The following is a 17888-nucleotide window of genomic DNA, read 5'->3' on the forward strand; positions in this document are numbered from 1 at the left end:
GAAATTATATGATGATTGTAAAGGCTCTACAACCAACATAGCGTCCGGATCGTTCACCCACGCTGTGGGGTCACCTTATGAGTTGGGTCCCATCTCCCATACCCTTCATTCATCTTTTGAAACTTTTAAAGAGATAAGGTTCTCTGCCCTCTAGGGCAGGGTATTCTAGCATCCCCTCTCTGTCTCTCTACTGGTCTTGTTGTCCTCTTATGAATGAAACGGTTTTGTTGCACTTCATTGCTGTCCTCTTCTATGCTGCCTATTTAGAGAATACTCATCCTCTCAAAATTAGAAGACAGTTGTCGGGTGAAGGAAGCACAATGACCTTGTGGATCCCTAATGATGGAACTATGCTAATTCGTGCGGCATTGCAGATTTTACCCCCTTCTGTCAGTGTGGGGACCCTTGCTTGTCCAAATATATAAATTTGGGGTGAGTGGTAGCAGCACTTAAGCGCTCAAATATTAACAGCACTCCAATCAATATGAATCGTTAATCTACTTTTAGATAAATCCTAGTCGTTCATTGTTTTCAATACATCAACCGGTTACTTATTATCACGGTGACAGTTCACAAGCCCTCTCTCTCTCTTCTTCTCCGCCCCTGCATCTCCTTCTCACTCTCTTGCTCCCACCTCCGATATCCCTCTCTCTCTCCCTCTCATCAAACTTGTGCATCGACGGCTTCCTCGCAGAGTTCAAGATCAGCTCTTGGCCACGGGTGTAAACACCACCCCTCTTCTACAACTCATAATCTGCAGCCAATCGCTCAGTCGTCCCCTTTCCTTTTGTCGGCCGGGCCCTCTGCATCTCACGCCCATCCCCCTGTTCTCCTAAGAGGCACTTAGAAACCAAGAACTTCCAAAAGAGCCGCTCATTTACAAAGAACTTGACTGCAAACACTGGATCATTATGACTCCTGTGTAGTAGGTGGAACTGGAATCTTACTTCTGACTATTTAATTTTACCGATCAAACTGGAATCTTACTTCTGACTATTTAATTCTACCAATCACTCAGTGTCTATTACTGTTTCAGGAATCCTGGGTAGTAGGTAATGTAGAACTTTAATGGGTACAGTGAAACTGGAATCTTATTTAGAAGAGAGGGAAAGAAGACAGAAATAGAAATAACTTAGAAGAGAGGGAAAGAGAGTATTTAATTTTACTGATCATGCAAGATCTGTTACTTTGTTTATCCCACCAAGGAAGAAGATAGAAAAGAAAAGGAGAGAGGGATAGTTTTGAATCTATTCTTGGGGCTTGGGACAAAGGTTGGGATGAAGAAGACGACGGCTGTGGGAAAGTCGGTAGCAGGTTGAATGCTTTTAATACTCAACGGTTGAGATTTAACTTATTAAACCAACAACTCAGATTAAATTATAGCGTTTCTAACTTTCGAACGCTTTAGTACTGCGACCTTTTAGCCACAAATCTGGGGAGAGATTGCTACGGGCTACAGCTCTAGACTTTAGTTAGTTTCCCACAAATAGGGTGGAAATCGAATTGTCCAATATGAGATTTTATCCGGGAGAAGAAATGTGGGATTCACAAATAGGATTGAGAGCTTAGTACGTAGGAATCTACACTGTAGTGCAGTGGATGAAGTATCATCAGGTAAACAAACAGTGTTCTCTTGTTTTTCTATTTTTACTTTTTTGTTCTTAACTGAAATGAGGCCATACGTGTGTGTTGTGTAATGTGTATGCAACTTTGTAGTGATAACTTTTGATGGAGACAACTCGAATAAGGGCTTCACTTTACTTCTTATGTGTGGCTCTCATCTTTGGAACCCTTTATTTTTTTTTTCTCTCACTACAAATGCAAGGCAATGCAAAAGCCTCACGCTTTGTGGCTAAAATTTAAACAAAAGAAGTGTTCCCCATCACCATTCACTACTACTGCTACTATTGCTATCTCTGCCTAAAAACAAGAAAAAGGGGTTGCTTTCTAGACATATAACAATCACATATGAAATTCTCACCAATTGAAACTGTCTTGTTAGTTGTTACTACTCACTTTTGGTTATATTCAAATTCAATGACTTCTTCTGGTTTGAAATTATAATAAAAAGGGTTAAATGGCAAAAAGAAGAACAATGCGTATCAAGAAATCATGGCACATCATGGTGTTTTGGTGATGATGTACCTTCATGACCATGGCTTTGAGGATTTTTTTTTTCTTTTAAATTTAGTAAAATATAAATTTACTGCAAGTTGAAATTTTATAAAGCTGAAGCTTCCAAAGAGCAAAGTTTTTAAAGCCAAAGGAGTGGAATATGGTCAAACCATCATACACATTATTGACAATGCCTTCTTCGTCAGGGAAACGATAATGTTGTTAATTTCCCTAGAAATATAAGAAAAATCACATTCATGCGGACCGAATGGTTGGAATATCACTGAAGTTTGGAGTGTTGCGAAAGAGTTAGAACATTTTTTTTTTTTTTTTTAAACCAAGTATCACATCTTGGCCATTGAGCATGATCCCAATTTTTTGAATGTTTATACACTTCTACGTTTTTTAAGCTCTGACCTACCAACAACGTGATCTTTCTTATTAATCATTTGGCTTTTGTAACGATGATAAAAAAAAATCTCCTCTTACTATCATTGATAGACACAGAGATGTAATTTCTTTATTTCAGTAATGCTTATTTTTCTTTCCATAGAAAAAAAGTGATGTCTTGAATGATTGGAGAAACATCCAATGGAGGAGGCTTGGTCGGACTGTTGTTGAGGTCATTGCTGTCTAATTCAACTCAAACATTGAGCAGGCTTTTAGAGAGAGAGAGAGAGAGAGAGAGAGAGAGAGGAGTTGCATAAGACCAAAGTTACGTGGAAAAGTAGAATTTAATGTTCTTTGCTCTGTGTCAAGTGTATATGACCTTAACCAAATAGTTTAAGAGGCAAAATAAAGCATAAAAAATCTCGAAGTTACTCGGAAGCGAGTGCTAAAGCTTGGACTACTAAAGATAGTGCATGTCTATACGTGAAAGGTAATCGAAGGGAGTAACGTAGTTGGTGAGTAACAAACTTAGTATGAGCCGTAAATTTAGAGGTTCTAAGTTTTACTTTCACTAGGCATACTTTGGGCCTCTCACACAGGGGGTGTTTAGTGCTCCTTACTACTTTCAGTAGAAGTTGAATGGTTTTCAACCCCTTTATGATCTGATTCATGCGATTGTGGGGTCAATATGTGCCCGTAGGACTAGTCAGGCCGAAGGCTTGAGCACCTGTCGTAACAAAAAAGAAAAAAATCTATATATGAAAGGTAAATGATTGAATTTGAGTCATAAATTTAAAAAATGTGGCAAAACCACATTATTTTATGAATACCCATTGCTGGAATTTCCATTCACCTTTTCACATAGTATAAATAGCCTTGTTGTCATTTACCAAGAAAAAAAAAAAATAGCCTTGTTGTCTACAAAAACTTTTTTGTAGTCTTCACCAAAATATATGTATGTTTTGGAGGAGGGATAGGTATGCTATTAGGATACGGTAAGCTAATGATTAACACCAATGGAGGCACATGATGGAATATCATTTAGAAAGAATATGAAGGTCATTTCAAAAAGAGAAAAACAGAGAGACACAATGAATGTTAGCATACGGTATACCAGTAGCATACCCAGCTTAAGTGTTTGAACTAAGTCTTTGAGTGGGTGCTAGCATAAGTCTATGAACTAAGTAAAAGTGAGAGAGAGAGAGAGAGAGAGAGAGAGAGAGAGAGAGAGAGAGGGGTCAAAAGGTTGAAAGCCATTTGGAATGATGTTTCTTCAAATTTAACCTCTCCAGAATGTCTGATGCACGCTGGAGACGATTCGGATTCGGATTTGGATTTGGGTTCTTTCAAAATTTGTTTTAACTTTTAAAATGACAATCTTCGTATGAAAACCTGATTTTGAGTTCTCGTGCATTTTCTTTGTCGGTGTATAGCTTTCATTAAAAATCACTATTGATATTAGCTATAATGCAGTTATCTTTTCCTCTCTCTCTCCCACCATAAATAGTACCCCCTATCTCTCGCTTCCAACTAAAATATTACACCTTCTCAATCTTTTATATATAAAAAAATCATAATCTATTTCTATTTAAAATATTATTTTTTATTTTAATTAACCGATTTGAACTATAATGATACGAGACGATTCAAGACCACATCATGAGGTAATTTGGATTTATACTAAAACCCTATAGGGATTTGTGAACCCTAGGATGGTGGTTTAATTGTTTACAAAATCTAACCCCCCATCCGATCACTCATATTGCCAAAAATCCCTAGAAGGCTAGAGTAGCTAAGTTTTCAGATGTAAGGACCAATTCAATCCCTGATTCCGTGTTTTAAATCATTGGGTCCACTCTTCATCCTACCCAATATGGTCGGAAAAAATAGAATCATTATCATTTAATGCTTATCTGATGGCTAAAGTGACACCATCTACGTACATGATCATTTATTAAAATTTTTGTCAATTTTTTTTTTTAAAATAGAAACAATTTCAAACTTCCATATGGTTTGCAGCAAAGAATGAAGGAGCATTAGTTAGAAGCTGCTGTATTATTTCTTGCTGGTGAGTGGTGACAACAAATAATTGTGGAACTGAAACTTTAAAAAATAAAATAAAATAAAATAAACGAAATAGTATGGTATTGAATAACAATAATAATAATAATAATAATAAACCTAATAATAATAATAATAATAATAATAATAATAAAGTTGGTCAAAGAATAATAGCTTTTTTTTTAAGTTATCAATAATTCAATCTATCCCTTGCTATGTATTTTATGTGTTATTCTACCAAAAAAAGCTATTTTATATGTCATTCACATTATGCTCCAACATATTTTAACTATGTGCCTTAGTTCTTCACATTTTTTCTTTTTAAAATACCTTATATTTATGTAAGGAATAAGGAGTGAATAATTAATTCCGCTAAATTTTGTTGAAAAATAGAGAGAGAGAGAGAGAGAGAGAGAGAGAGAGAGAGTATGTACCATGGTTTTAGGTATCGATCGAGGATTGGTCGTATTTGTCATATCGTATTGGTATCAGTTGAGTGTGATCCAGATATCTTATCGATTCTAGATTAGGTATCAGTATTGGTATCGGAATAAAGGTAAAATTGTAAGAAAATCAATTTTTGTTCTGTTTTTTAATATATGAAAAGCAAGGTAAAATTGATCAATTTGCGAAGACCGATACCAATACTAATACCAATGTTGATAAATAAATCCATGATATCTACACTTCATGGTTTGAGGTATCAGTATCGACACCCACCGATCCTGATTCTTGATTGATCCTGTATCGATATAATAGTAGGATCAAGGTTAAAAACATATAAAATTTGTTTTTCCAAGAAATGTAGGGATAAAGTCATTCGATCCCATCTATACAGGTCGATCTAAGATTGATATTGAGAGTCACCAACATCGTACCGATATCATGAGCTTAAACCATGTTATCCTACCATGCGGATGAATGTACCGATATCATGAACTTAAACCATGTTGTTCTACCATGTGGATGTATGAACCATATTTTTGATAAAAGACTTTTGTGACAATAATAATTTATCTTCTAACATAAATTAACAAGATTGAAAATGGATTGATAAAGTTTTTGTCTACAGAAGTCAAACTAAAATCGATATCTATTTGACTTAATCGTTTTGATTTATTATCAGTTTTTTTTTTCTATTGGATTATTTGGTAGGGTTTTGATTTCTTATGTATAAAATTAAGAGCGATAGACTTTTCTATCCGTAAGTGATCCCTGCATCACAAACACATGAAAGGCAATGGCCATCGTGCCCCTTTGAGTGTTGGCACAAATGTCTCTCACGAACAAAAAGTACTACCCCATCAAAAAATGATATAGAAAACTTTAAATTTTATCAATTTTTTTGAGGGTCCAAACGGAAAGTTTCAGTAGTTCCTCTTGGTTGATCCGATCAGTTTGGGATCTTTTAACGATTTCTAAAAATCAAAACCAATAATGAACAGATGAGAAATTTTATCTGTTTTAGTTTGATGACATCAATGCTCAGTGTTGATATTTGATATAGCCAAATTGACCTCTCGGTGGGGGCAATGACACATGTCGCCTCTGAGACACGTGTCCTCCGTCAGACGAAGGTTTCAAGAAACCACTCACGCTCAAGCACGCTCAATCACTGAGGCACGCTCGTAAAATCACGCGGGATCACGTCGTCTGCATGAAGGGAATATTTCCCCCAGAAGGATGGACGTATTCGAGCGGGACTCTAAGAGGGAAGAAGGTAGACTCGAGGAGGACTCCTCTGGGGAAAGGAAAAACCCTAAACCCTAAGAGCTATATAAGAAGGCACGGAAGAAAGGGAGAGGTAAGCTCTGATACCCTCACCATTACTCCCTTATTGAACTGTGCGGCCAACCCTGACTTGAGCGTCGGAGGATTAACCCCGGAAAAAGCTCCGGGCCTCCGTCGTCTGTGTTTGTGTAAGTTCGACTAGCGGGGTTTTTTGGCAGCAACAATATTGGTTACCACCGATACCGATACATATCGATTATATTGGGCTGGATCAAATGATTCCCCCACCTCTCCCCTCAAAAAAAAATATTTGATACCATTTTTATACTTACCCTTCCTTATTTTTTTTTACCAACAATCCGATATTGGCAAAGCATCAGTGAAGGCGATATGGACCGATACGACACCAATTTTATGGACGATGAAGGATGCTGACATGGCACCACACAACGTTGACGTCCTAGTCAGCATGCCCTTCCTCCAAATTAACGACAAACAGCTAGAATTGAGGCAAAAGAGAGTCCACCCGTCACCCGTGTGTGTCGTCTCTGTGACACGGCGATTTACAGCAAAGAAACGCGTTTAGATTTTAATATAAATATTCTTTGACTGAAAAATACTATAATGCCCCCTCATCGTGGTGACGTGGTGAATATCGTTGTCTAGGTCACGGGGACGCGGTGCATCACAAAAGCGCCTTCGGCACCGACGGTCCTGCCCTGCAGGACATGACACCTGGGCCCACTCACATGCTCGCTATGCTGTCGCTTTCTTTCAATTGAGAATACCGATATATATAGAAAGAGAAGAGAGAGAAGAAGAGCTCTGCGGGACCCACTTCCCGCTCCAGTTCTTTAACTTCATCATCCCATGCATGTCGTTACAACCTCATCCATACAATACATGAGAGTATGGGGACCTAGTGGCCAACCGTTACAAGTACAGTTAGAAAAAGATGGTCCAAACTCCAAACTCCGAAGTCCGAACCCAAGACTTAAACCGTTACAAAACACTTGATTCAACTGTAGTTTAGAATTACCAAACTACCCTTATGAGAGGAATTTCCGCCCGGGTTCAAGAGTTGAAGAATTAAAAAGTGTCTAAAAATAGAAATCCGACTAAGGTTAGTTTAGTAAATTAATAAAATGTTAGTGGCACTGCACCTACTCTTCAAAGTCGTGGGAGCTTACACCTAAGCAAACAACTCCCACTCTTATCTCCCCAAAATCTCGCGAGATCAACGACTTATCTTCGCCGGAATGCACTCTTTCTGGTCCGGGCCACCGCCGCCGACCATTTTTTTAAAGCCCTTATAAACGTGTGGGGTTGGATGGGAATTTGATTCCAAGCCAAAGAATAAAGTCTCGCTCTCGCCTTCTTTAGAGAGAGAGAGATTGTAGAGAGTAGAGAGTAGAGAGAGAGAGAGAGAGAGAATTAAGAGCGGGCGAAGAAGGGAAGTGAGGAGGAAGAAGAAGAATAATCTGTGGGTTCTGAGCTGTGATTTAGCTGTTTATTTCATCATTTTCCAAAATCTCTCTCACCTCTCTCTTGTAAAATCCCTGATTTAGCTGTGTATTTCATCAAATCTTCCATCTGAGAAGACAAAAGGAAGAGAACATCAAATGTTCTGTAGTGTGAGATGAAGAAGAAGAGCCATCTCTATCTGCATCTGCATTTGTGTTCCTCAATCTTGTTCTTCCTTTTGTGTGCTTCTTCTTCTTCTTCTTCTTCTTCTTCTTCCTCTTTAGCTGAGCAAGATTCGTTTATTTCTAGCAATGGCGGCCTCACAGACGCCGAAACCATGTATATCAGGCAGAGGCAGCTCTTGTATTACAGGGATGAGTTCGGTGACAGAGGAGAAAATGTCACCGTCGATCCTTCTCTCGTCTTCGAGAATCCAAGAATCAAGAACGCCTACATTGCCTTGCAAGCTTGGAAGGAAGCTATCCTCTCCGATCCACTCAATCTGACTGGTAACTGGGTCGGATCTGATGTTTGCAACTATACTGGCATTTTCTGTACTCAAGCGCTCGATAATCCAAAGATCCGAACCGTCGCTGGCATTGATCTCAACCACGGCGACATTGCCGGTTATCTTCCGGAGGAGCTAGGGTTGCTTACGGATCTTGCATTGTTTCATATTAACTCCAATCGCTTCTGCGGTACTGTGCCCCACAAGTTCATCCATCTCAAGCTTCTGTACGAGCTGGATCTGAGTAACAATCGGTTTGCCGGTAAGTTTCCTCAGGTAGTTCTTCGATTGCCGATGCTCAAGTATCTCGATCTGAGATTCAATGAGTTCGAAGGCGGGGTACCTAAGGAGCTCTTCGATAAAGATCTTGACGCCATTTTTATCAATGACAATCGCTTCCATTTCAATCTGCCGGATAATTTTGGTAACTCTCCAGTTTCTGTGATTGTTCTTGCCAACAATAACTTCCATGGCTGTCTTCCGGCCAGCTTGGGAAATATGACCAACTTGAATGAGATTATAATGCTGAATAATGGGTTACAATCGTGTTTGCCATCGGAGATCGGGTTTTTGACGAATTTGACAGTGTTTGATGTGAGCTTCAATAAGCTACTGGGGCCGTTGCCTGATACCATTGGGAAGATGGTGAGTTTGGAGCAGCTGGATGTGGCACACAACATGCTATCGGGAACGATTCCTTCGAGTATCTGTTCGCTACCCAATTTGCAGAACTTCACGTACTCCTACAACTTCTTCACGGGTGAGTCTCCATCGTGTTTGAGACTTCCTAACTTCGACGATCGGAAGAATTGCCTGCCGGGGCGGCCGGACCAGAGGTCGGCCGCGCAATGTAAGTTTTTCTCGTCTCGTCCGGTGCGTTGTAGTGCTTTCAGATGTGCTCCTTTTGTTCCTTCTCTGCCAACACCGCCTCCACCTTCACCTCCCATCCCTGTGCTATCGCCACCGCCGGTTTTCTCCCCTCCGCCAGTTTTCACGCCTCCATCGCCTTCGCCACCACCGCCCCCTGTTCTCTCTCCTCCTCCCCCACCACCTGTTAGCTCGCCACCCCCTCCACCAACGCCGGTATTCTCACCACCAGCACCAATCTTCTCTCCCCCTCCACCACCATCGCCGCCACCACCTGTAAATTCTCCACCTCCACCTCCGCCTCCGCCTCCTCCTCCGCCTCCGCCTAGATACCTGCGCTCTCCGATAGATACCGCCTCGCCTCCACCTCCTCCTCCTCCTCCACCTCCACCATCCCCTCCACCTCCGTCTCCATCACCTCCTCCACCATCCCTTCCACCGCCATCCCCATCACTACCTCCCCCATCTCCGCCACCATCACTTTCACCACCTCCTTCGCTACCATCTCCACCTTACTGTGTTCGATCACCACCTCCACCACCGCCACCTCCAGTTTACTGTGTTCGATCTCCACCACCGCCGTGTCCTCGGTCTCCACCGCCGCGCTGTGTTCGGTCTCCGCCTCCGCCACCTCCCCATTCACCACCTCCTCCTTCACCAACTCCGCCCCATTCCCCGCCAACTCCACATTCACCACCTCTTCCGCCACATTCTCCCCCTCCACCCCCTTCACCACCACCTCCACCGCCACATTCGCCACCCCCTCCTTCACCACCTCCTCCGCATTCACCACCGCCACCTCCAAGTTCCCCGCCGCCTCCGCCACCTTCGCCACCTCCTCCACCTTCACCACCACCTCCACATTCGCCACCGCCTCCGCCACAGTCACCCCCGCCACCTCCTCCACATTACTATTCTCCACCTCCGCCACTTAATTCACCTCCACCACCACCTCCACATTACTTTTCCCCACCTCCACCTCCTAATTCACCTCCACCACCACCTCCCCTTTACTATTCCCCACCTCCACCACCTAATTCTCCTCCACCACCACCCCCATGCATAGAACCACCGCCACCACCTGCATGCATAGAACCACCACCACCACCCCCTTGCATAGAACCGCCACCACCACCGTGTGAAGAGTATGAACCACCGGCACCCTCGCCGGCTCCAATTCAGTACTTACCACCTCAATCTTCTTCAGCATCACCACCTGTTTATGAAATCTCGCCATCTCCGGCGCCAGTTTATGAGGGCCCGATGCCGTCAACTGTTGGAATTTGATACTCATCTCCTCCACCACCTCCCTTCTATTGATTCTTTTTGAGAATTTTCTTACATTCCCTCCAAAGAAAGAAAGAGAAGCAATGTTTCAGTCATCTTGACTGTCATTAGTTTCTTCTTCTCTTTCCACAATTGCCATTGCTGTTTGGGCAAACCTCGCAGCCTGAGAAAGAATGAAGAACAGAACTCCTGCAATCATCTAATGGGTTCCGGCCGTATGTGCTATGCATTGGAGGAATTGCATTTTTGGGGGAAGAAGAAATTGGGATGTAGAAAGAGGAGATAGACAAAGGGGACAGAAGAGAAAGTCTCTCCGTATTTATTTGAATTGTTATGGACATCTGAATTGTGAATAAATTGGTAGGGAGGGATTTAGGTGTCAGGGAAATGTATGTATAGGTTTGAGAGATTCATGCAAAAATTGATAAGCAGGTCTATGAGGCAGTAGCACTTCTGTTCCTATGCTGCTGCTTTGTGGGTTTTTCATTATTGTCCCTTTTTTTTTCCTCCATTTCTCTTCCGATTTTCCATTTTATGGTATAATGAACATTATCAGTTACTGATATTCATTGCAGACCATTATATCTCTATTTTGTTCTTCAATCTTGTGTTCTACAGGGTTCAGATTGAAAGAAACAGGTCTATCAATTGTGCATTCATGTGGGTTTTTGTATTATTTTTTTATCCTTTGGAATTCCCATGTGAAAGAACACTACACATCCCAAGTCCCAACAGACCCAACTCTTCTGAAATTGAAGACTGGAGAGTAGGGGAGCATGAAGCATTGAACCCAGATTCTGATAAAACTGAGACTTGATAAGAGAACCCATGCTGGTCATGAAAAGTTAGAGCAAAGGCATATCTATCTGGTCATGGAATCATGGATTTTTGTCTTCCTTGGACACTGCTCATGCAATGATACTACTCAAGAGTTCCCAACCAATCTGATTTGAAAAATTGAGAACTCACCTTTTTCTTCACTCTCCCAAAAAACTATTCAGTATTTGAAAATTGAAGCTTGATCTCAGAAGTTTTTACCCCCTCATTCCCTGTTTGCATTTCCTTAATTGAAGGAGCCGGTCAACCCCTTTAAGCCTTGGCAGATTCTTTTTCTCTTGATTATCTCCTTCTCAGTCTCCTCATCTCTTATCTTTTAAGTCCTTAATTTCTGATTAACCACATCGATTAAGGAACCCACGTTCCCATCTACACCTTTTCATAGTGATGGTGGTATGCATTCAATTCATTCGGTTTGAGGAGGGTTTGATGCATCAGCGTGCAGCTTAATAAACTACATAATAAATACTCTCTCTTCTCTCTCTCTCATCTTTACCACTATTTCAACAGAGTTGTGTTGGTTGCTGCAAGACATAAAAGCAGAGTAGAGAGTGTCGTATCCTTTAAAATCGATCCAACTCTTGCTGCTTATTTGCAGGACACACGGGCCACGCATTGGCCCCACAACTTATGGTACATCTCTTTTTCTCTGCCTGGGGTTTTGAATCCGGATCGACCGAGGCAATCACGAGAATCACCCCAACCCTAACCCTAGCTTTTACAAGGGGATCGGCTGAGTTAGATCACTTAGAATCGTGATCCGGACGTTTCCAATCCAAATCGGCTGATCGGGTAGATCCATCTCAATTCTTAAAATCTCTCTCTCTCTCTCTCTCTCTGCTCATAACCCATTGTCAATTTCAATTAAACTCGTTCTATGCATACTGAAACATGCCGAATCAAGGCCGAGTCAGGACATATCTGATCAATTCCAACCGAGTTTGACCATTTTCTAGTCAAATTCTAATCGATTTTGAGATGATTCAATCTGGAATCGAAATCAATGGAGACCAATTCTATACCCAATTTCAAGTTTTAAAACCTTGGTTCTAATTGCTAAACATCTTGGAGCATATGGTTATCCATGTAACTATATAAAATCTGATGTTTGTTTTTGAAAATCGTCAAATTTGAGTAATTTTTTTTATCTTAATCTTAATTGTTTGATCCATTCACCGTTTGGGAGAGTACACAGTAATATCTAGAATATTGTACATATGCATGAACGACATAGGAGATGTGTCAAAACAAAAAGTGGGTTATGACTGAAGAAAAATATTTTCTGTCCGGGAGTATGACTCCAGTCAATGAGAGTCCATGTTTGGGCATCAATCAGGAGGGGTGTGATGGTCATTTTGCACAGTCTGTGTTTAGGGCTTCTGAGTGCGAAGGAACGTTTCTAAGACAGAAATGTGTTCCCTTGATTGAATTAGACTCTACAAGTTGTCACGTTGCTAATCTAGACCGTGAGCTTACATTTCGATCTAGATGTCCAAATGGAATATGATCTTAATTGTGTACCCTTTTAAAATCCCTGGATGAGGGAGATATCTGATCCAGTCATAATTCAAGGAATCGGCATAGGATCACCCAAATCAAGTGATTTGTATTGAGATGGGCAGCCGGGCGATATTGATCCTGGACTGATCCTGTATCAATCCAATCCAAATTGATACAGGCAGATCTGGATCAAAATATCTAATTGATATCAGCTGAGACAATCCCAATCCCAATCCAAATACCCATACGGTGGATCCAAAGAGAATGTGTATTGAAACTTGAAACCAAAAACAGCTTTCACCCCAATTCCCCAACCCGGATGACCTGATCAGATCAATAGAAAATCTAATCTAATCTGGTGGATCTGAATCACATGAGATTGTGTGAAGCTCCAAGGATCAATCGTACACACCATCCAAGAACCCAAATCACACGCATCTCCATTGATCAATTCTCTATATTCTTGGCACTGGATCATATATCCCTCACTAAAAAAAAAAAAAAAAAAAATCAATTCTCTATATTCTTGGCACTGGATCATATATCCCTCACTAAAAAAAAAAAGGTGTACCTTACCCCCTCATCATAGACTGTTTATGTATCGGACCATTAAGTCACAATGGAGCAATTTTACTATCGTGCTGAGAATAACTTTTTTCTCTCTATATCCAATAAAGCACAAAAACAGTATTAGTGAGTCAACTTTTTTTATAGAGTAAACTAGTTTTCTTTTTCTCATTGTGAAGAGAGAATCTTTTGATCCATTTTTATCACTCGCAGTGGAAAATAAATGTTTTTTTTTTTCAGAATTTCTCTTTTATAAGTATATAAAATAGGTTTCGAAAATTGGGATACGGCTGGTATCTTGATTGTGGCTGATCTGACTCGGTTGATCTCCTTCCAAAAACTAAAGTGGGGTATTATTTGGATTGATTCTTCACCAATCCTGACCTATCTTAATTTGGGCTTGGATTCTAGGTTTTTAAATTCTGATGTAAAAGAGTTCACTATGAAAAGAAGAAGAGGTGGGTCGGGGAAATATGGGGCATATCTTTTGGGCAAAGTGAAGATGGGAGAGTCAATTTCTTTGATTTACCTAGGATACCAGTCAATTGAGAATATACGACAATAAAAATAAACTTAGTTTTAGAATCGCAAGTTAATGAGATACGGTACGTGTTTAATACGGTTGTTCTGTAAAAATCCGAGAGCAAAAATACTGGACTAAAACTGATTGTTTGAAACTAAATTCTAATCTCCTATGCTTTTATGGACATTAAAATCCAATCTAGTTTTCTAATTTAAAATCATATACCATTCTTCTGAATTTTCACATTTAATATTAATTAAATTTAACCCCTAAAAAGGTATGTTAGAAAGAACTAAGAGTAGAATCAAACCTCATCTCGTCTTGTCACTTTTACATGTTCTCTACTCCTTCTTGGTACGAAAAAAGGACTCGAGAAGATGGAGTATAAGTGTTTGCAATCTTCATCCTAGATATGCGCTTGGATTTTCTTGAAATTTTAAGTTTCAAGAACCTCCTCCCTTCAACTCCTTTGATTTCTCAGATGCACTATTGCAAGAAGAAAGAGATGAGAACACCCATGTCATTTTCATCTTTTTGATTCTTCATATTGTTCAGCTGCAACTATGTTTGTTAATAATTGTTAGTCCAATTCAAATGGCGTTTGTATGCTATTTTCTTAGAAAGGTTTTCATTTAAACCCCTTTTGGAGAATCCTACCCTTAGCCATCCTTGTCCATGTGAGTAATCTCTTTTGAATCTTTCTTGCTTCTTGTTAAAAATTAGTTCCAAATGCAATCGCCCTCGATTGGGTTTTCAACTACCACTGGTAAGAGAAACGGAGAAGAGGAAGGGTTGATTGGGTTTTCAATAATCGATGGGAAAAAAATGGAGAAGAGAAAGAGTGCAGGGGGTATTGATGTCTTACGTATCGCCCTCGGTCACTGGCAGTCAAGAACGGGAATGGGAGAAGAAGGGGTCACTTGGGAAAGGGTCCTCCTTTCGATTTACTTAGATGAGGGAAGAAGGGTTACAGTTTTAATTGACTAGGGTTCCTGATAGAAGATAGGGGTTAGGAATTAAGATTTGGCCCATTTTGGGTAAATCTCGTTTTTCTTAACTCAAAAGTTTTATTAAATATGTAACGTAATGTACGAGTATTATTCGTATATAATATGGTTAACTTTAAAATACGTGTATTAAACGATTTTTTTGAATTGATATGTCAAATTACGATATTTTGAATTAAACGTTCGTATACGCATATTATACATCCATTTGATCCCAATTTAAGTAATTGTATTGGCCTGTGTTTTCACCAAATCACTGTCCATTAGGTATCTCCTTGTGTGACAGGCAAGGTTTCAAGGATCAGAGAATTAAATAGAGAATCGCCCGATTCAAATTGAATTGCGGAGACTGATTCTGATATCTGACGATTTAATACAACGATTCCTAAATAAAAACACCAGAATCGTTGGAATATTCCTTAAATCCATCAATTCTAAGGGTTTTTTAGTCCGATTCAAAATGATTTCAATCCAAATTAGCAATCATGCGAATTGAGAATTTTATTAGTTCAAGACTATTTTAGGACGGTTCTCTCACGTCAACTTGCTTTTTAGTCAATAAATTTACCCTTCTTCCTTCTTTTTCTATTAAATGGTTGTGCTTACCACGTTCACTACGTGATAGAAAAAGCCATGCAAAATATGATAAACTAATTATTATTATTAACGAGAAAATGACAATGATAGTAAGGAAGAGGGTTTCTCATGCTGCGAGTGGTTGAATCTCTTATTTCACACCAATGGCTGCATAAAGAATGGTATCATCTATATAGGGTTAACTTGGTCAAAGTTGGAGAGAGAAGAAGAAAAAAACTCGTGCCAAAGCAATATAGTATATTGACTTAGTAGAAAATTATTCCCTACTGATAACAAAAAATAATTACTCTTACTAAAATAGTCATACTTGTTTTAAAGCTATTCTGACTTTGTAGGGTTGATTTGATCTTTTCTTGTCTTTGAATAAAATAGGATATGAACCAAAAGTAATATTTTGGAGCACATTTCAATTGTATGGACCCTCATGTATTTTCATTTGATTTCTATTTTCATTGTTTAAAAATATATTCAAAAAATATTTGACTTTTTAAGTCAACTAATATTTAAACCTTTATTTTGACATGTAGCAAATGTTAATGATAGATGAGTGGAGCACTACGTGAAAATAGCAATATCATCCACTAAGTTTGAGCATCAACCGAACTACTACCGCGTGGAAGATATATCATCCAATGAATAACTATTGCTTTAATTTTGCTTGTCCATAGTTAATATATTAGAGGGGAGACAATGACCATTGGATACTTATATATTCTCCACAATGCCTTTTTTTTTTTTTTGGGGTGGGGTGGGGGTTAGATCTCTCATGCGGTCACGATGCCACACTAATAGTGGTGCATAGAATGATATAATCCACATGAGAGTTACATGGTCAGAGTAAGGAAGAAACCATAAAAAAAAATATGACGGAAATAGTCCACTGAGGTCATGAGAAAAATTTCCCCCTTTGTTAAATAAGGGAGATGGTTCTTTGAGAATGCGGCACAAAGAAATACACCTATGAGGTGCGATGATATAATTTTGTATATAAAAAGATAACGTGGAAATTTCATGAGAGAGAGAGAGAGAGAGAGAGAACCTCCTCCCATTAAATAAAGGTTGTATGGGCTTGACCCTCTTAGCCTCTTACCCTGAAAATTAGGCAGTTGAGGGGTGTGACGTACGTAAACTGATAACCTCACTGGGTCTGGGTCTCCATCAGGTATTAGCCATATGATATAACCCATCGTGCTTGCCTGTCACAAAAATCAGTTTGCCTGAAATATACCCCAACTAATTAAGGAAACTTTGTCTTTCAATTTTTATTTCTTTTTCTTTATTTAAGTCATTTTGTGAACACAAGGTGATTGATGCTAAGCCTAAATCACATATTTATAATCCTCTTACTATTTATTCTCAAAATCTGGAAAGAATTACAGTCCAAGTCTGATAAAGTGTCCTCTGCCTGTGACACTTCCTGGATGAAGATTAAGTGTAAAGGTTCGGATCACAACTGTGATTGTCCGACAAAGAAGCAGTTCCATCACAAGCAATTCTTTCGTTCCTCTAGAAAGCACAAGAAACGTTTTCCGTTTAAGCCTTCTCGGTACAAACGGTTTAAGCCCCAGTGGAAATTCCTTCGGAAAAAACAATTCCGTGGAAAATCCACGAATACTTCTTGCTTCATCTGTGGAAAAGATGGATATTTTGCAAAAAACTGTCCTAACAAAAGTAAGAAGGACAAGGTGCTACATATGCTTGCCTCCCTCCATCATGATGATCTACAAGATGCTGATCTTGAATCTCTGTATTCCTTAGATGCAGAGCCTACGGATCTCTCCCTCTTTGCTATTGATTACCCAGATGAGGTTGATCCCCAACACCTCACAGACTCAGACCCAGAGTCCTCCTATTCCCAGTCCGAGGAATCAGATCCCCTCTACCAGGTTATCCCTTTCCTTTCCCAGAACAAAGACCCAACACCTCTTCCATGTCAGTCTATCTCCTTACCCCATGCGGCAGTAACCCTTATTCCTGAACCATATGCTAAACCAGTACATTTAATAGCTTTTCTGGATACAGGTGCTGCAACAACCATTTTGTCCCCAAAAGTCCTTCCCAAGCATTTCTGGAAACCTCAAGTCCCTCCTTTACCATTTTTAGCAGCTAATGGTGAAACCTTCTATATCACCTTAGTTACTAAAAAACCCATTAAAATCCAACTCCTTCCAACCCTTTCTTTCTCCCATGTTATGTTAGGATCCCAGTGTCCCGGTAAAGACCTTATTATAGGTTTTGATGTCCTCAGTCACCTTCCCCTTAAATGGACTCCCCAAGGTCTTGTGTATAAACAACAACTTCTCCCCTGGTCCCCTTTTTCTAACATATTTCTTGCAACAGGTCCTACGTTGTTTGATGATTTTAAAGGAAAACTTCTGCAGACCTCTTGTGCAGACTCTCATACTGAGTTCCTGACAAAGTGCTCACATCCTCT

The 17888-nt window shown here is 39.9% G+C and overlaps 1 protein-coding gene across 1 annotated transcript; it reads left to right on the forward strand.

Annotated features, from left to right (window-relative positions):
* Positions 1-7648: 7648 nt before the first annotated feature.
* On the forward strand, positions 7649-10997 carry LOC122070523 (leucine-rich repeat extensin-like protein 4). Its single transcript, XM_042634695.1, has one exon. The coding sequence runs from the start codon at positions 7937-7939 to the stop codon at positions 10421-10423; it is 2487 nt and encodes an 828-aa protein (XP_042490629.1). The 5' UTR covers positions 7649-7936; the 3' UTR covers positions 10424-10997.
* Positions 10998-17888: the final 6891 nt, after the last annotated feature.

This window comes from Macadamia integrifolia, unplaced genomic scaffold (assembly GCF_013358625.1).
Source record: "Macadamia integrifolia cultivar HAES 741 unplaced genomic scaffold, SCU_Mint_v3 scaffold94, whole genome shotgun sequence".
Classification (NCBI taxonomy): domain Eukaryota; kingdom Viridiplantae; phylum Streptophyta; class Magnoliopsida; order Proteales; family Proteaceae; genus Macadamia; species Macadamia integrifolia.